The sequence below is a fragment of the Aphanomyces invadans genome, assembly GCF_000520115.1.
Source record: "Aphanomyces invadans strain NJM9701 unplaced genomic scaffold supercont1.32, whole genome shotgun sequence".
Taxonomy (NCBI): domain Eukaryota; phylum Oomycota; class Saprolegniomycetes; order Saprolegniales; family Verrucalvaceae; genus Aphanomyces; species Aphanomyces invadans.
The window spans coordinates 103,942-117,169 of NW_008580177.1; the positions used below are offsets into that span (position 1 = coordinate 103,942).

Here is a 13,228-nt window from a genome sequence, read left to right on the forward strand (position 1 = left end):
GCAATTACTAACAGTATTACTAAATCAGTCGACAAAAAAAGGCCATCAGCGAGAAGACAATTGCACAGACGCGACCATATTTGCGTGCGGCGGGATCATCGAACACCCCAAGCAATGCTGGCAATCGTGCTCGTGCTCGTGGCCGGGTCCATGGTGTCCGTGGAGCCCGCTTGTGTCTACTCTACCCTTGCTGCAACCAAAGTCGTCGTCGCGGACAAGTCACTATGTCCATCCGGGAGCGAGACGTGTGTTGTCGACAGCACGACGTGCGCGGTTGAAAGCGCGGGGTCGTATTGGGACGCCATCGGCTACTTTAAGGACATCTCTACGACGTATACGGCCTGGTGAGGTCCTTTTGACTCGAGCCGCGTCGTCTTACGTCGAACAGGGGTTTCGACGGCAGTGGCCCGGCGACGGTCAACTTGCAAATGGCAGAATTCCCCGACCGACTGACGGACCTGTGTGTTATTTCGTTCAGGATGACGCTCATCGTCTTGTAGAGCATTCCGGGGCTTGACAATCGTCCCGCCATACAAGCCAAAGCAATGGCCGTCGAACTTGATCAAATTGTACGCCTCGACGACGACGCGTGCTCACCGCTTGACGCTCTTGGCAGGAACGTCTCGTTGGCCAGCATCAAAAACATCAGCGACTTGTATCCGCTCCCGTCCCAGCTCAAGATGCTGTACGTGAACTCCCTGGACGACGGCATTCCCCCAACGTTGCTGGGTCAGGTTTGTCCCGTCGAACTCGCTAACGTCCAACGACGAATTGCAATCCCTTCCGCGATCGATCACGAAACTGTACGCGTCCATTCACGTGTGGCACATGAACCCACGTCCGTAGGTCCATCCAGGGCAATCGGTACAAGAGCTTTGCCAACTTGAACTGGACCAACATGACCCTCGTGTACGACCATGCGTGCTCGTGCCACCATTCACGCTGCATGTAGGTACCTCAACGGGTGCTACATGCTGCAGTCGATGGACATGGTTCGCTTCAGCTCGGCCATTGAAAACGTGTACGTCTCGCTCGTCCATGTTGATGCGACCGAGTGTTCGTTCTGTGAAGGGATGTGTCGGAGCTGACGATCACGCGATGGATCATGGACAACAGCACATTCATGGCGCTCAACTCGCTTCGTCCGTACACGACGACGGCGGCCGACGACGGGTATCGCCACTACATGGGTTACGGCGCCACAGCGACCACGATTAAGACGTCGGGTGCTGACTGCGGTCCACGCAACGGGATGATCCAAGAGCTATGGCCAGACAAGGCATTGCGCTCCTCGTCTTCCAGTGCGTTCACTGTCTGTGTTGTCAAAGGTATGGGTCGCCGCCGAGTGGTTTGCGCGGCTCAGTTGCATGGTTGCAGACGCGATCGACGTGCCATCGACGTCCGCCCCCGCCCCATCCACGTCCGCACCTGCCATCTCCACCACCACCCAACCACCGATGCTCACGTCGCCGACATCGCCGTCGAATACTGGCATGGTGGTTGGTGTCGTTGTTGGAGTCGCGGCAGTCCTGGGGTTCGCGTGCTTTTGGTACATGCGGCGTCGACATCGCGACAGTCGACCCAAACAACCAAATGTTGACGACGTGCCATCATCCATGCCGCCGCACCCCACGACCCCCCAAGCGCAGTACACTCCATTCAAGACGCCATCCGTGCGGCGCCCGAGCGACAACACCTGCGATTCCATCGACCTGCGAGCGCTGGCCTCGATCCGTCTGAACGAGCGCGACGTCCACCTGCACGACATCATGGGCACTGGCGCGTTTGCCAACGTGTGGGCCGGATCGTTTCGCGGGGACGCCGTCGCCGTGAAGGCGCTGCTGTCGACTTGCGTAACCCCGCACCATGTCGAGTCGTTTGTGGCCGAGATTCAACTCATGGCATCGTTCCATTCGCCGTATATCGTTCGTGTGGTGGGGGCGTGCTGGACCGCCCCGTCCGATCTGAAATGCGTCATGGAGTTCATGGACGGCGGCGACTTGAAACACTACCTCGACACCCACACCGCCGCCGCGTTTCCGTGGGTTCAAAAGTACCGCCACATGCACAGCATCGCGGAAGGCCTCGCGTACTTGCACGCCCGAAACGTGATCCATCGAGACATCAAATCGCGCAACGTCGTCGTGGATTCGACCCACGGAACCAAACTGACCGACTTTGGCACGTCGAAGGAGGACATTTTGGCCACGATGACGATGGGCGTCGGAACATTTCGTTGGATGGCGCCCGAGGTGCTGCAGGACGCGGGGTACACTATATCCGCCGACATTTACTCGTTCGGTAAGGCAGCGTGCTCGATAAGGTTGCCGCTGACGGCCGCGGTGGCAGGGATGGTCCTGTCCGAGCTCGACACGCACCATGCGCCGTATGTGGACCATGTAAATCCCGCGAACGGCCATCCCGTCGCCGACGGCGCCGTCATCCTCAAGGTCATCAACGGCTCAATCAAGCCAACGTTTACGCCAGAGTGTCCGCGGTGGGTGTTTGACCTCGCGATGCGGTGCCTCGACTTGGACCCGACGAACCGACCGACGGCCATGCAAATCTCGTTTGAAATCGGCAAATTCCTCCACGATCTCTAGCGCGATATTTGCACTGGTCTGCGTGTGTGGTTTGCAAATCGCATCGATCGCTCCCATGTGTATTATCTTTGGGTCATGCTACTGACACAATGGACGGCGTGTTTCTACGACCGAGGGCCGTTGCTACGCTTGGCTTGCAGAACTTGAGCAGGACGCAGCAGTCCGCTCGAGGTTTTAACAGGAGCGGCAGTCGGCGCGGCTGGCTGCCGCGCTGGGCGGTCGGCAGGAGGAAGGGGGGGTTGACTGTACAATTGGGATGGAGCACCGGCCGGAAGCGGGGACGGTCCACCTGAAAACGGAGCGCGCGATGATCGAGTTTGCAACGTTGTAAAGTACTGCGCCATCGAGTTGGCCGGGGTATTCAGGTCTTGGTGGAAAGATGTCGGCTTGGTTTGTTGGGTCCATTTGGAGAGGAGCAAATGCATCTTGTCGGTGGACGGTGGCGGTGGAGCCACCACGTTTGGCACACGCGATGCAGCTGGTCGAGGCGGCGGCGCCGTCTGGGGGACCGTCGTCTCGACCTGGATTTGCGGCACCGGGGCTTGTGTCGGAGCCGGGGCTTGCTTTGTCGGGGTGCGTTGGTGCGTGTGGGTGGTTTTCTCGGGAGGGGTCGACACAACCAAAAGCGTCGCCCACTGCACGAGCTTGCCTCGATACGGAGAGCAGCTTCCGCTGAGCGACGTGCCGCCGCTAAACTTGGTGTCGAACACCACTTCGACACACGCCGTCGCTTGATGCGTGGCGACGACTGTCCCGCGCAAGCCAAACGGAACGCCGCGGGCGCTCAAGTTGACGACGCGGTCGCCGAGTCGCGGCACGCCGTGCACAAACGCCGACGACGACAGGTCGTAGTTGGACTCGACGCGTCGAAACAGCGCCGTCGGCTCGACCTCCACCACCACGTGGTCGAAAACGTGGTGAGCCAGCGTGTCGCTGGCCTTTTCAATGGCCTTGATCGCGGCGCGGGGCACCGTCTCGGACGAGATCGGGATCAGCGGCAGCGGGGCAATGTCGAGCTGGGTGAGCCACGTCTTGATGCTTTCGAGGACGCTCTTCACGGCCGCCAGCGGCACCCCCAAGAACGTCGTGCCATCGTACACGGGCGCGTACGGAAGCTTGTCCAGCGCCGAAAACACTCGAGGAAACTTGCGCTGGTACGCCAGGATCGTGTAAAACGCCTTGTCGCTGTACTCCCACACCCCGTCGTGCTCATGGCCGTCGCCAGCGGCGTCGCTCCCGACAATCGATACGCTGTCCCCGGTCGTCCATGCGGCAACCTCGTCCGCCGCAGGCGCCTTGGACTGGTAGCGGCAGTACCCCGCCAGAGTCAGCTCCTTCTTGTACTTCATGTTGAGCCCGATGTCGTACCGCCCAGGGTTTACCAGCAGCGAGCCCGTAATGCGACCGAGTGTGCCTGGTGAAATCCCGAGCTTCTGGCCGATCACATAGCTCGAGTAGTACTTGTCCGAGATGGCGTGAGCTATGGCGTAACCAAACGGGGGCTCGGGAGCCGCGTTCGGGACTTTGACAGTGACCGTGTCTTCATGGTGACCAACGACGACGCCGGTCAACCCTCTGGACGGGCCGTGGAGCAGCACGACGGCCGCGTGAATCGGAAATCTCTCGGGCGTCGCGAGCGCCGCGGTCTCCTGGAAGCGGACGTCCACGAGGTGGTGGTCGAGCACTGCCAATTGGTACGGAATCTTGACCTGGACATGGCCAAATTTCTTGCGCGTCGCGCCGGTCGACTCGTCAACGACCATGCCCTGCAACACTTGCACGTGCAAAAAGCACGTCACGTCCCCAATCATGACGCCGCCCGTGCCTGGCATCCCTCGGCCATTCAAATAGCGACAGCTTTCGTCGATGGCGTGCTTGGTCCACTCGATTTGCTTGGCGGGGGGGTGCTCGTCGACGGTGATAGCGCCGTCGGGGAAAGAGAGCTGGCACATCCCGTGGACCGTGCTCACACCGACGACCCGCGCTTCGTGCAAGTTTGGATAATTCACAAACACCTAGCGCCGCGTGAGTGTGTTTGCAGCGATCGACACGTGGGATTCATGTACGGTGGTGCCGAGAAGCGGCTTGGCTTGGTCTAGCGTCAACGCATCCCGCGGCGCCACACGCAGCACGAGCGTTTTCTTCTTGGAGCTCATGCCAAAGCAATTGACGCCGACATCGCGCAGCGCCGACTCGACGACGGGCACCGAATACAGCGACGGAAAGCCCGCCAGCGGCATCTCGACGCCGTCCGTGAGGGTGCAGCGAAAGTTGGTCCGTGGCGGCAGCGTGTACACGTCCATCCGTGAATGAGACAACGGAATGTCGTCCAGCACCCCCGGCAGCGTCGAATGCACCGTGTCCATCGCGCCCACGTCGTACGAAAACATGTACGCGGACCCCGCTTGGTTTCGCACCCGTTCGAGGTCGGTCAAATGCGCGTCTGGGCAGTGCGCCGCGATCGCGTCGACAAGCAGGCTCGCATCGATGAACGGCAGCAAGTTGACGCCTTCCCACTCGTTCCGTTTGCCGTTCATGTCAATGTCGAATTGGATCGGGTAAAAGTGCGCGATCGGCGAGGTCGGGTCGACCATGAGGTGCTGGTAGGCCGGCGGCACGAGCGACGCACTGGTCGGCGGCAGCGTCGACAAAAGTTGCTGGAACGGCAGGAATGGCGCGCCCATGTCAAATTCAATCCGTCGCACGATCGCAGCGATGTCAGTCAAGTCCGACAGCATCGGCGAGTAATGGAACGGGTAGAACCAACTCCACGACGGCACGCCTTGAAAATAATACCCCGCGCACCACACGAGCGCTTCCACGTACGCTACTTTGATGTCCATGAGGAGGTCGGGCATGGTGTCGCGCACTCCAAACTTGGCAGCGTAGTATGCCCATTTCGTGGCTTGGAACGCGGGGCTGCCGCTGAGGACGACGACGGCATCGTCTAGCGCTGGCGCGTCCGCCGCAGCCATTGCGGCGACCAAATTGCGATCGAATTCGTCGTCGTCATCGTCGAGTTCTTGCTCGTGTGGATGAGTCGGTGACGACCCGCTGCGGCCGTACCCGTTGCCATACCGCTTGCGATCGCGAAACTTTTTTTCGTCGTCGACGCGCTTGGTCAAGATGGCTTCTTCCATGTCGCCGATGGCGCGGCACAGCGTTTCGAGGTGCTCGGGATGGCGCAGCACGCCGCTGTCTGTGAGAAAATCCCCCCACTGGGGAAGCAGGTCCCGGTACACCGTCAGCATGAGTGCGATCGCGTCCTCCGAGATGTCGAGTGTCGGACTGTGCGGAATGAAATCGTTGCCGAGCAAAAACGTGAGAAAGATAAAGTCGTCGAGCGCGCGTTCGGCATCAAACCAGTCGACCTAACGTCAACCCCGCGTTGTTGGTCACAAAGACGATCGTTGCAGACGGAGGGGATTTCCCTACCGGGACATGCAACTCGATGCTCAAGTACTGCCGAAAGAGACTCAAGTGCACCAACTGCCACTGCTGCTCCTTGGTCTGGCGCGCCACGATCTTCTTGGCCGAGTTGTCTGGCTTCCGCGACCCGCTGCCAAATTGGACCACTTCACGGACGAGCGTGAAGTGCGGCTCGTGCGTCATGACACCGAGGAGCATCAAGTCCGCGTCCGACCCGTACATGCAATGGCGGACGTTGGGGGGGTACCTATGCACACGTGCGTGAGTCGATGGGGATGGCAAGAGAGATATACCCTGGCTGCATCTTGGTGCGGCGGATGTACTCGACGATCTTGTGTTCGCCTTCGCCGGGCACTTCCTGGCCGGAGAAGATCACGGTCAAGTTGCGCCACGACGGGTCGTCCTTGAGCTTTTTCCGAATGAAGTACTGCAGGTGGCTCGACAAACGATACATGAACTCTGTCCCGGGGGTGATGCAGTTCGAGTCGAACAGGGCTCTCGGCGACTCGTCCCCGTCGTTCGCTTCCTTCAGCCGCTTTTCGTACAAGTCCTTGCCCGCACGAAACCGACGACTCCGTTGCTGGTTCAGCTTGGCTCGAGGCGCGACGCCATCCACGGCCAGGAACAAGAGCTTCTTTGGCTTCACGATTTGCGTCACAATCCGGTCGATGTACGCAAAGATGGCCGGGATGTAGTGCGCCTCGCCCATCTCTTCGCTCACTTCCTGGTCGATCGGGTGGGTGCATTGATGCACAATGCCGTTCAAGTCCAAGTACAGGTTGTCAAACTCCGGCAGCAACGACACATCGCTGATCTGCTGGTTGATCTGCGGGTAGCGCTCGCTTATCCATCGGTAGAAGCGCGGAATCCCCATGATGGCCTAGCGCGATGGGTCCCGGAACAACTTTGCCGACCGACACTCACGACCCCACACTTTTGGCACTCTCGACTCTCACTCTCCAAACGTACGCCACTCTCTCCGCACTCCTCCTGCGCCGCCGCCGCCGCCGCGGAATCCTTGCATGAGCCGCGTGAACGTCCTGTACGAGCAAGCATTCAAAGCTGCCGAGGACGGCCATGCGGCCGAATCGGGAAACGACGCAGCGCTGGCAATCCAACACTTTGAACAGGCCGTGCAATTGTTTACCCGCCTTGCGTCGGTCGAGTCGTTGTCGAAGCGGACGCTGCTGCACGAACACATCCAAGACTTTCAGCAGCGCATACAGGATCTTCGGAGTGGCAACGACGTGCCTGCGATTCCACATGCAGAAGTGTGTTCTCGTCCGCGTCCAGAATCCACGACAGACGACGACGGTCGGCTGCCAGATGCACTCACGGCCGATCCTCGATGGCTGTACGCGACTCGGCTGGAACAAGAGGCTGCATCAACAGAAGCCATGCGCAACGTTGCGCTTCCCGTTGTGATGGATGCGTACATGAGAGCCGCTGACGAGTTTATGGAGGTGCGTCGACCGCCGCGACCAAATCGGCGCTCAACGTGCTGGACCAGATGCTGCGCGACAAGTCCGTTCCTGACGACGCGTGCCAGTGCATCCGGCGCAAAGTAGAACGTCTCATCGATCGCATCACGACGCTCAAGAATCAAGATCACGAGCTCGAAATGGAAGACTTGATGATGGAAGCAGACCTGCTGTTCCACGTCGACTACGCGAGTACCCGCATGGATCATACACTCTCGTGCACCTCACTGCGCCATGTAGAAGTGAAACGCAAGGTACCGGATGCAACCTCGCTACACCACCAGCAGCACGCGATCCCCCACGATCCGGGCCACGTGGCGGCATCCGACGTGGCGCCGCTGGCCAAATACACGGCCGAAGAAGTCGACGTCCTCCGGCGATCATCTGTCATCAACGGTCGGTTGTTTCAGCCGTGGATTGCGTCCGACGAAAAGTTTGACACGACCGAAGCGTTTACCGACCCCGACGGGCTCTTGAGTACGCCATTGCCGACCACCATGCTCGGTCCTAAACGCGCCGCGTCATGCAGGCATGTCGTCCAAGCAGTTGGAAAAACTCGCCAAGTGGGTCCGGCCGTCCGAGTACGGCACGGCGCCGCCCCGCATGGTGTCGCAGATCTCGCCGTACGTGATCGTCCAGGACGTTGTGACCGACTGCTCGTTTGTCGCGTCGCTGTGCATCACGGCAGCGTACGAGATGCGCTTCCACAAGCAGCTCATCACGAACATCATTTTTCCCCAGGTCGTTGTCGTTTGCATCGGTGCCTGTTTCACGGACGCGCGTGTAGGATCCAAACGGCGCGCCCATTGTCAACCCAGGCGGGAAGTACGTGGTCAAGCTGTGGGCGAACGGCGTCCCACGACGCGTGGTTGTCGACGATTACTTGCCGCTGGGACACTCTGGCTCGCTCCTGTGCTCGTGCACGACCGAATCGAACGAACTGTGGGTACGAACGATCGCGATCGTGGCGGCATCTTGACCGTTGTGTGCATGCAGGTCAGCATCATCGAGAAAGCGTACTTGAAGGTGAATGGCGGGTACGACTTTCCTGGAAGCAACTCGGGCATCGACGTGTTTGCGCTCACGGGATGGATCCCGGAAACGATTTCGTTTGCCGACCCAGGCGGCGGCGACACGTCGGCCGACATGGTGTGGCAACGGCTCATGTCGGCGCACAACTTTGGCGACTGCCTCATTACGATCGCGACAGGGGACTTGCCCAAGGCCGTGGTAGGTGGCGCAAACCACATTGTGACGTGACTGCGTGGTAGGCAAAGCAAGTCGGCCTCGTGCCATCGCACGCGTACGCGGTGCTCAACGTGGTCGAAACAACGTCGACTCGTCTGCTGTTGGTGAAAAACCCGTGGAATCGAAAGCGGTGGCGCGGTCCGTACGGCATGGACGACGTCGATCGGTGGACACCCGACCTCGACCGCGAACTCGGCTTGGATGATGGGGACGCGTCGCGGCGGCGGCGGCGGCACACGCGTGACGACGGGCTGTTTTGGATCGACTTTGCGTCGGTGCAGACGTACTTTAGCGCGCTCTTCCTCAACTGGAACCCCGACCTGTTTCGGTACCGCTTCACCATGCACAAGCACTGGCCGGTCGACGGCGGCCCCGAAAACGACACGTACAACCTCGGGTACAACCCGCAGTACGCGCTGACATTTCCCACCCTCGATCGCAAGACCAAGGTACGTCGTGCTGCTCTCGTTCTTCGTGCCGACGTCATCGTCGTCGTTGACGTGTAGCCGTTCTCGGTGTGGATCCTTCTATCGCGCCATGTCACGGCCGTCGAGGCGCCGACGACGGTGCAGCCGTTTTTGGCGCTGCACGTGTACAAGCAGCGAAGCCGCGTGTACTACCCAAACAACGCGTTTGCGCGCGGGACGTACAGCAACAACCCGCACTCGCTGACGTGCGTCGACGTCGAGCTCACGGCGGACGGACCGACGACATTCATCTTGGTCGCGTCGCAGTACGAGAAGCTCGCGCCGCTCGATTACACGATCTCGGTGTTCTCGACCGAGGGTCCATTCGAGCTCACGACGGCGCCGGAGCCGCCGCCCCACCGCATCCACGTCATGGATGCGTGGACAACCGACACGGCGGGCGGGAGTCCCAAGTACGAGAGATTGCACACAATGGCGTCACGTTTTGGCGTCATATTGGATAGGCATGCGACGTTTGTCAACAACCCGCAGTACCAACTCGTGATCGACGACGCGTCGATCGAGCGCATGCTGCTGACGCTGGAAGCGCCGCCCGCCGTCGAGCTCGCGATCAACTTGCGTCTTGTTCGTGGCGACGGACAGCGCATCGGGTCCGTGTCCAAGAAGAGTGTGCGCGCGCAGTCGGGCGAGTACCGCCCTGGGTTTTGCTACATGGAAGTCGAAGCCGTCGAAGCCGGGACGTACACCATCGTGGCGTCGACATTCGAGCCGCATCGAACCGGGTCGTTTTCGCTGACGGTGGCGGCAACGTCGGCGGCCTTTCAAGTGCTTACGTTGCCGCCAGAAGGCCACAACATGATTCCGTTTGTGTGCAGCGGCAAGTGGAATGTGGAGGTTGGCACGGCCGCGGGGTGCTCCAACTATGGCCACTACCTCGACAACCCGCAGTTTCTCGTGCACGTCATGTACGTCCAGCAACGATTGCAACGAGGCCAACCATGATGTGTGTGCAGGGCAACGTGCCAGCTCTTTTTTCGATTGCGCCAACGTGGCGCGGCGTCGTCAACGATCAACGTGTCGCTGTACCCATGCACGTCGACGGGCCAGCTGCACGATCCCCATTGCAACCCGACCACGGCCTTTGTCACGTCCGCGAAAGGGTCGTATACAAACAGCGCGTGCGGCGTCCGCACGCCGGCCGCCCAGTTTCCGCGAGGGTTCTACTTGGCGATCCCGTCGACGTTTGATCCGCACCACGGCGACTTTGACCTGCACGGGTACTCGGACGCGCCCGTTGTCACGACTAGGTTGCGATAATCTGTTTTCACGCGTTATGGCCATCCAAATGCATTTTGTCAGGTCATGGCGACGCCGCCGCCGTAAAAGAACGCGTCGACCGCCGCCATGTCGTCGACGTAGTGAAATACGATCGAATCCCTCGCGCAGCACTCGGTGCCGTTCTTCCATCCGATCCCGACGTGGTCCGAGTACCAGTTTTGCGCGTCCCAGATCGAGTCGAACATTGTGTGATCGTAGTCGTCCGGGTCGTCGGGCCAAAAGTACACTTGCTCGGGCGAGTACTGGTGGAATCGCTCGCGGCCATGGCGGTCGCGGGTGTCTCTCGGAGCAACGTGTTCATGCAGCATGCAAAACGACACGGCCCAGTCGTCGGGAACGACGGCGTGCGGGATGCAGAATGGGTCGTCCAGCACGTCATGGAGACGAGCGAGGTACGCGCCATTGAAGGCGTAGCCAGCGCCGCCGGGGGTATAGTACAGCCCACCTGCGCACAGTCACTGTCATGTCTCGATCCAAGTGCCCTGGGGACGGTTCACCCACCCACCTTGGTCTTGCGTGGCTTGTGTCACTTTATCGAGAAAGTGCCTGTGGACAGTGTGACGCTGGGTTGACGCGAGAGATGGCGGACGAACCTGTACGAGCGCGGCATGGCGGTTGGATCCCCAAACGCTTCATGCATGATCCAAGGCTGCAGCGTCATCCTGTGCCCAAAAATCGCGGGCCTGTCTCGATCTTGCCGCGCGAGAAAGTACTTCAAGTTGTCCATAATCACGTACGAGTCGTCGTCGCATTTGAAAATCCAGTCGTACGATGCGGGATCGAATTCTCGGGCGAGAACTCGAACGACGTAGCGGTGCTTTTGCCACAAGTGCTCGTGCGTGGGCGGTGCCACGACTCGGACCGTCGGAATCGTCGGGTCTTCGACATTGCTCATGAAGAGCAGTTTGTCGCACCGGCGGCCCCATGTGGACTTGATTGCTCTTGCACGGTCGTGTGTCATGTTGAACGTGTTGACCCAACACAGGACTCTCAATTGCTCTGCGTCGGGACTTGTGTGCAGTGACACCAACTGTAGCGCCGGCAAATTCGTGCCGAGTCTGCGCTCCAGCCGCGTCGCGTTGTCGGGAGTCACGTATTGCTTAGCATTGTCCTTGTACCGGAAGTCTCGCTCCTCAGCGCATGCGTTCATGAGCAGCGCCACAAGGATGCCGACGGCGGTCGGTCTCACGCAGCCAGGACCTCCCATCACACGCTCGCCGTGGTGTCCGTTCCTGGAAAAGATCGTTGTCCTCACACTTTCCGTACGAGGGTTATCCGGACGCCATTGTCCATTGCAGCATTCTGACTGGCAGGAATTCATCTCTCTTTCCATCAAGCACCGACGGAGCGATGGCGGAAGCGCAGCTGAACGAGCAGCAAGTGATTGCCACGTACAAAGGCATGAGGAACGAAGTGCGGCAACTTGCCGAGAAGCATGCCGAGCTGGAACTGGAGCTCCATGAACATCAACGCGTGGCAGACACGTTGAAGGGATACGACGGCTCCCGCCGTGCGTTCCGTATGGTGGGCGGCGTCCTCGTCGAGCGCACCGTAGCAGAAGTATTGCCGGCCGTGGCCAGCAACGCCGAGGGAATCCAAAAACTCATCGTGCAAGTCGCGGACCTGCTAAAGCAAAAGGAAGCGGCAGCGAACGCGTGGCAGGCCCAGTACAACATTCGTTCTCAATAAACGTTGCCGTTGTTGTCGGATAGGCGCACTGCTGGACGCTATGAATGCATTTGCGACGCCATGACTTTCCTCTGTAGCATGCAAGTCAGTCGAGGCATGCAATCGAGATCGACCCCTTACTTGCAATGCTAAGTTGATGGCTTTCACGTGGTCGTACTTGCTGTTGGCCAAGGTGATCTTGTCCTCGGCGGTGGTTTGCTGTCGCTCGAGCATGGCCTTGAGTACTTGAATGACTTGGTCCTTTGTCATCCCCGCTACGTCAGCGCTCCACTTTCACCACACAAAACAAACCTTTTGCTTGAGCGCCTTCTCCAACTCGGCAACGCGCTTCTCGTCGTGGCTACCTTCGACCGGTCCATGCGGCGGTACACAGACTGGCTGCGCCGTGGATCGGTACTTGTCCAGCGCAATACTCCACGTGAATTTGAGGTCGTCAATCTCTTTCGCGTGTAGTTGGGTTTGCCGATCGAGTTCGGCCGCGTGCCGCTGGTCCCACTCGGCCAATTGCTACCGTCGTGTTCGTTAGGTCGATATTCATTCCATGGGCAAAACCATTTTGAGCTCCTCGACGTGGCGTTCCAACTGTTGCGTGTGCGCTGTTCGCCGCCGGAGGTCATCCACTGTGCCTTCCAGTTCAGCGCTGGATGCCGTCATCGCCCTGAGCTGGTCGTCCGCGTCTTGAACCTTGAGCTCCAGCGCTTCGACTTGAGTGTGCAACTCCATATTTAGCTCGCTCGACGCCTTTCTGTCCGTCGCGTACTTGGAGATACGTCTCTACCACGGCAAGCATCGATCGAGGTCGTCGGCACGCCGTCCATCGCACCTGCAGTTCATGTTCCCACTTGCGCCGTTCCTTTTCAAACGCGAGGATTTGGGATCGCTGCACGTGCATTTGCTTGTGCAAACTCGCATTGATCTCTTTCTCGACCGTCAATTCGCGGTGGTACCACCACGCCTTGGCCCGCGATTCCCGCAACGCGACGACGTCCCCCTGCAACCGGCGGACGTTGTC

The 13,228-nt window shown here is 59.7% G+C and overlaps 6 protein-coding genes across 8 annotated transcripts in view; 3 read left to right on the top strand and 3 right to left on the bottom strand.

Moving 5' to 3' along the window:
* The first annotated feature begins 47 nt into the window (after nucleotides 1-47).
* Nucleotides 48-2,711, top strand: H310_11487. 2 transcript variants are annotated; one of them, XM_008878188.1, is made up of 10 exons: nucleotides 48-344; nucleotides 389-460; nucleotides 501-569; nucleotides 617-685; nucleotides 735-803; nucleotides 847-909; nucleotides 953-1,021; nucleotides 1,072-1,328; nucleotides 1,378-2,301; nucleotides 2,350-2,711. In XM_008878188.1, exons 1-10 carry the CDS (start codon nucleotides 115-117, stop codon nucleotides 2,601-2,603), a joined length of 2,076 nt encoding a protein of 691 aa, XP_008876410.1. In that variant the 5' UTR covers nucleotides 48-114; the 3' UTR covers nucleotides 2,604-2,711. The 2 variants fall into 2 exon arrangements, with proteins under 2 accessions (XP_008876410.1, XP_008876411.1); XM_008878189.1 differs by having other exon boundaries at nucleotides 501-685.
* On the bottom strand, nucleotides 2,457-6,959 carry H310_11488 (hypothetical protein). Its single transcript, XM_008878190.1, has 4 exons — nucleotides 6,326-6,959; nucleotides 6,039-6,279; nucleotides 4,670-5,974; nucleotides 2,457-4,618 (listed from the first exon to the last, which is right to left on the bottom strand). The coding sequence occupies exons 1-4, from the start codon at nucleotides 6,904-6,906 to the stop codon at nucleotides 2,708-2,710; spliced, it is 4,038 nt and encodes a 1,345-aa protein (XP_008876412.1). The 5' UTR covers nucleotides 6,907-6,959; the 3' UTR covers nucleotides 2,457-2,707.
* A 30-nt stretch (nucleotides 6,960-6,989) lies between these two features.
* Nucleotides 6,990-10,565, top strand: H310_11489. Of its 2 annotated transcripts, XM_008878191.1 has the most exons (10): nucleotides 6,990-7,495; nucleotides 7,543-7,705; nucleotides 7,754-7,990; nucleotides 8,043-8,254; nucleotides 8,301-8,459; nucleotides 8,510-8,743; nucleotides 8,785-9,210; nucleotides 9,268-9,641; nucleotides 9,693-10,154; nucleotides 10,203-10,565. In XM_008878191.1, exons 1-10 carry the CDS (start codon nucleotides 7,055-7,057, stop codon nucleotides 10,504-10,506), a joined length of 3,012 nt encoding a protein of 1,003 aa, XP_008876413.1. In that variant the 5' UTR covers nucleotides 6,990-7,054; the 3' UTR covers nucleotides 10,507-10,565. The 2 variants fall into 2 exon arrangements, with proteins under 2 accessions (XP_008876413.1, XP_008876414.1); XM_008878192.1 differs by lacking the exons at nucleotides 6,990-7,495; nucleotides 7,543-7,705; nucleotides 7,754-7,990 and having other exon boundaries at nucleotides 8,001-8,254.
* On the bottom strand, nucleotides 10,103-11,762 carry H310_11490 (hypothetical protein). Its single transcript, XM_008878193.1, has 3 exons — nucleotides 11,121-11,762; nucleotides 11,033-11,073; nucleotides 10,103-10,972 (listed from the first exon to the last, which is right to left on the bottom strand). The coding sequence occupies exons 1-3, from the start codon at nucleotides 11,732-11,734 to the stop codon at nucleotides 10,545-10,547; spliced, it is 1,083 nt and encodes a 360-aa protein (XP_008876415.1). The 5' UTR covers nucleotides 11,735-11,762; the 3' UTR covers nucleotides 10,103-10,544.
* Nucleotides 11,763-11,828: 66 nt separating this feature from the next.
* On the top strand, nucleotides 11,829-12,370 carry H310_11491 (hypothetical protein). The gene has a single exon (XM_008878194.1). It carries the CDS (start codon nucleotides 11,878-11,880, stop codon nucleotides 12,214-12,216), a length of 339 nt encoding a protein of 112 aa, XP_008876416.1. The 5' UTR covers nucleotides 11,829-11,877; the 3' UTR covers nucleotides 12,217-12,370.
* Nucleotides 11,837-13,228, bottom strand: part of H310_11492 (hypothetical protein) — a 3,707-nt gene continuing 2,315 nt past the window's right edge. The window contains exons 4-8 of the mRNA XM_008878195.1: nucleotides 13,040-13,207; nucleotides 12,769-12,990; nucleotides 12,508-12,723; nucleotides 12,337-12,456; nucleotides 11,837-12,287 (exon numbers count right to left, since the gene is read on the bottom strand). Coding sequence (XP_008876417.1) covers nucleotides 12,255-12,287; nucleotides 12,337-12,456; nucleotides 12,508-12,723; nucleotides 12,769-12,990; nucleotides 13,040-13,207 — 759 coding nt within the window. The 3' untranslated portion in view covers nucleotides 11,837-12,254. The remainder of the gene's footprint in view (nucleotides 12,288-12,336; nucleotides 12,457-12,507; nucleotides 12,724-12,768; nucleotides 12,991-13,039; nucleotides 13,208-13,228) is intronic.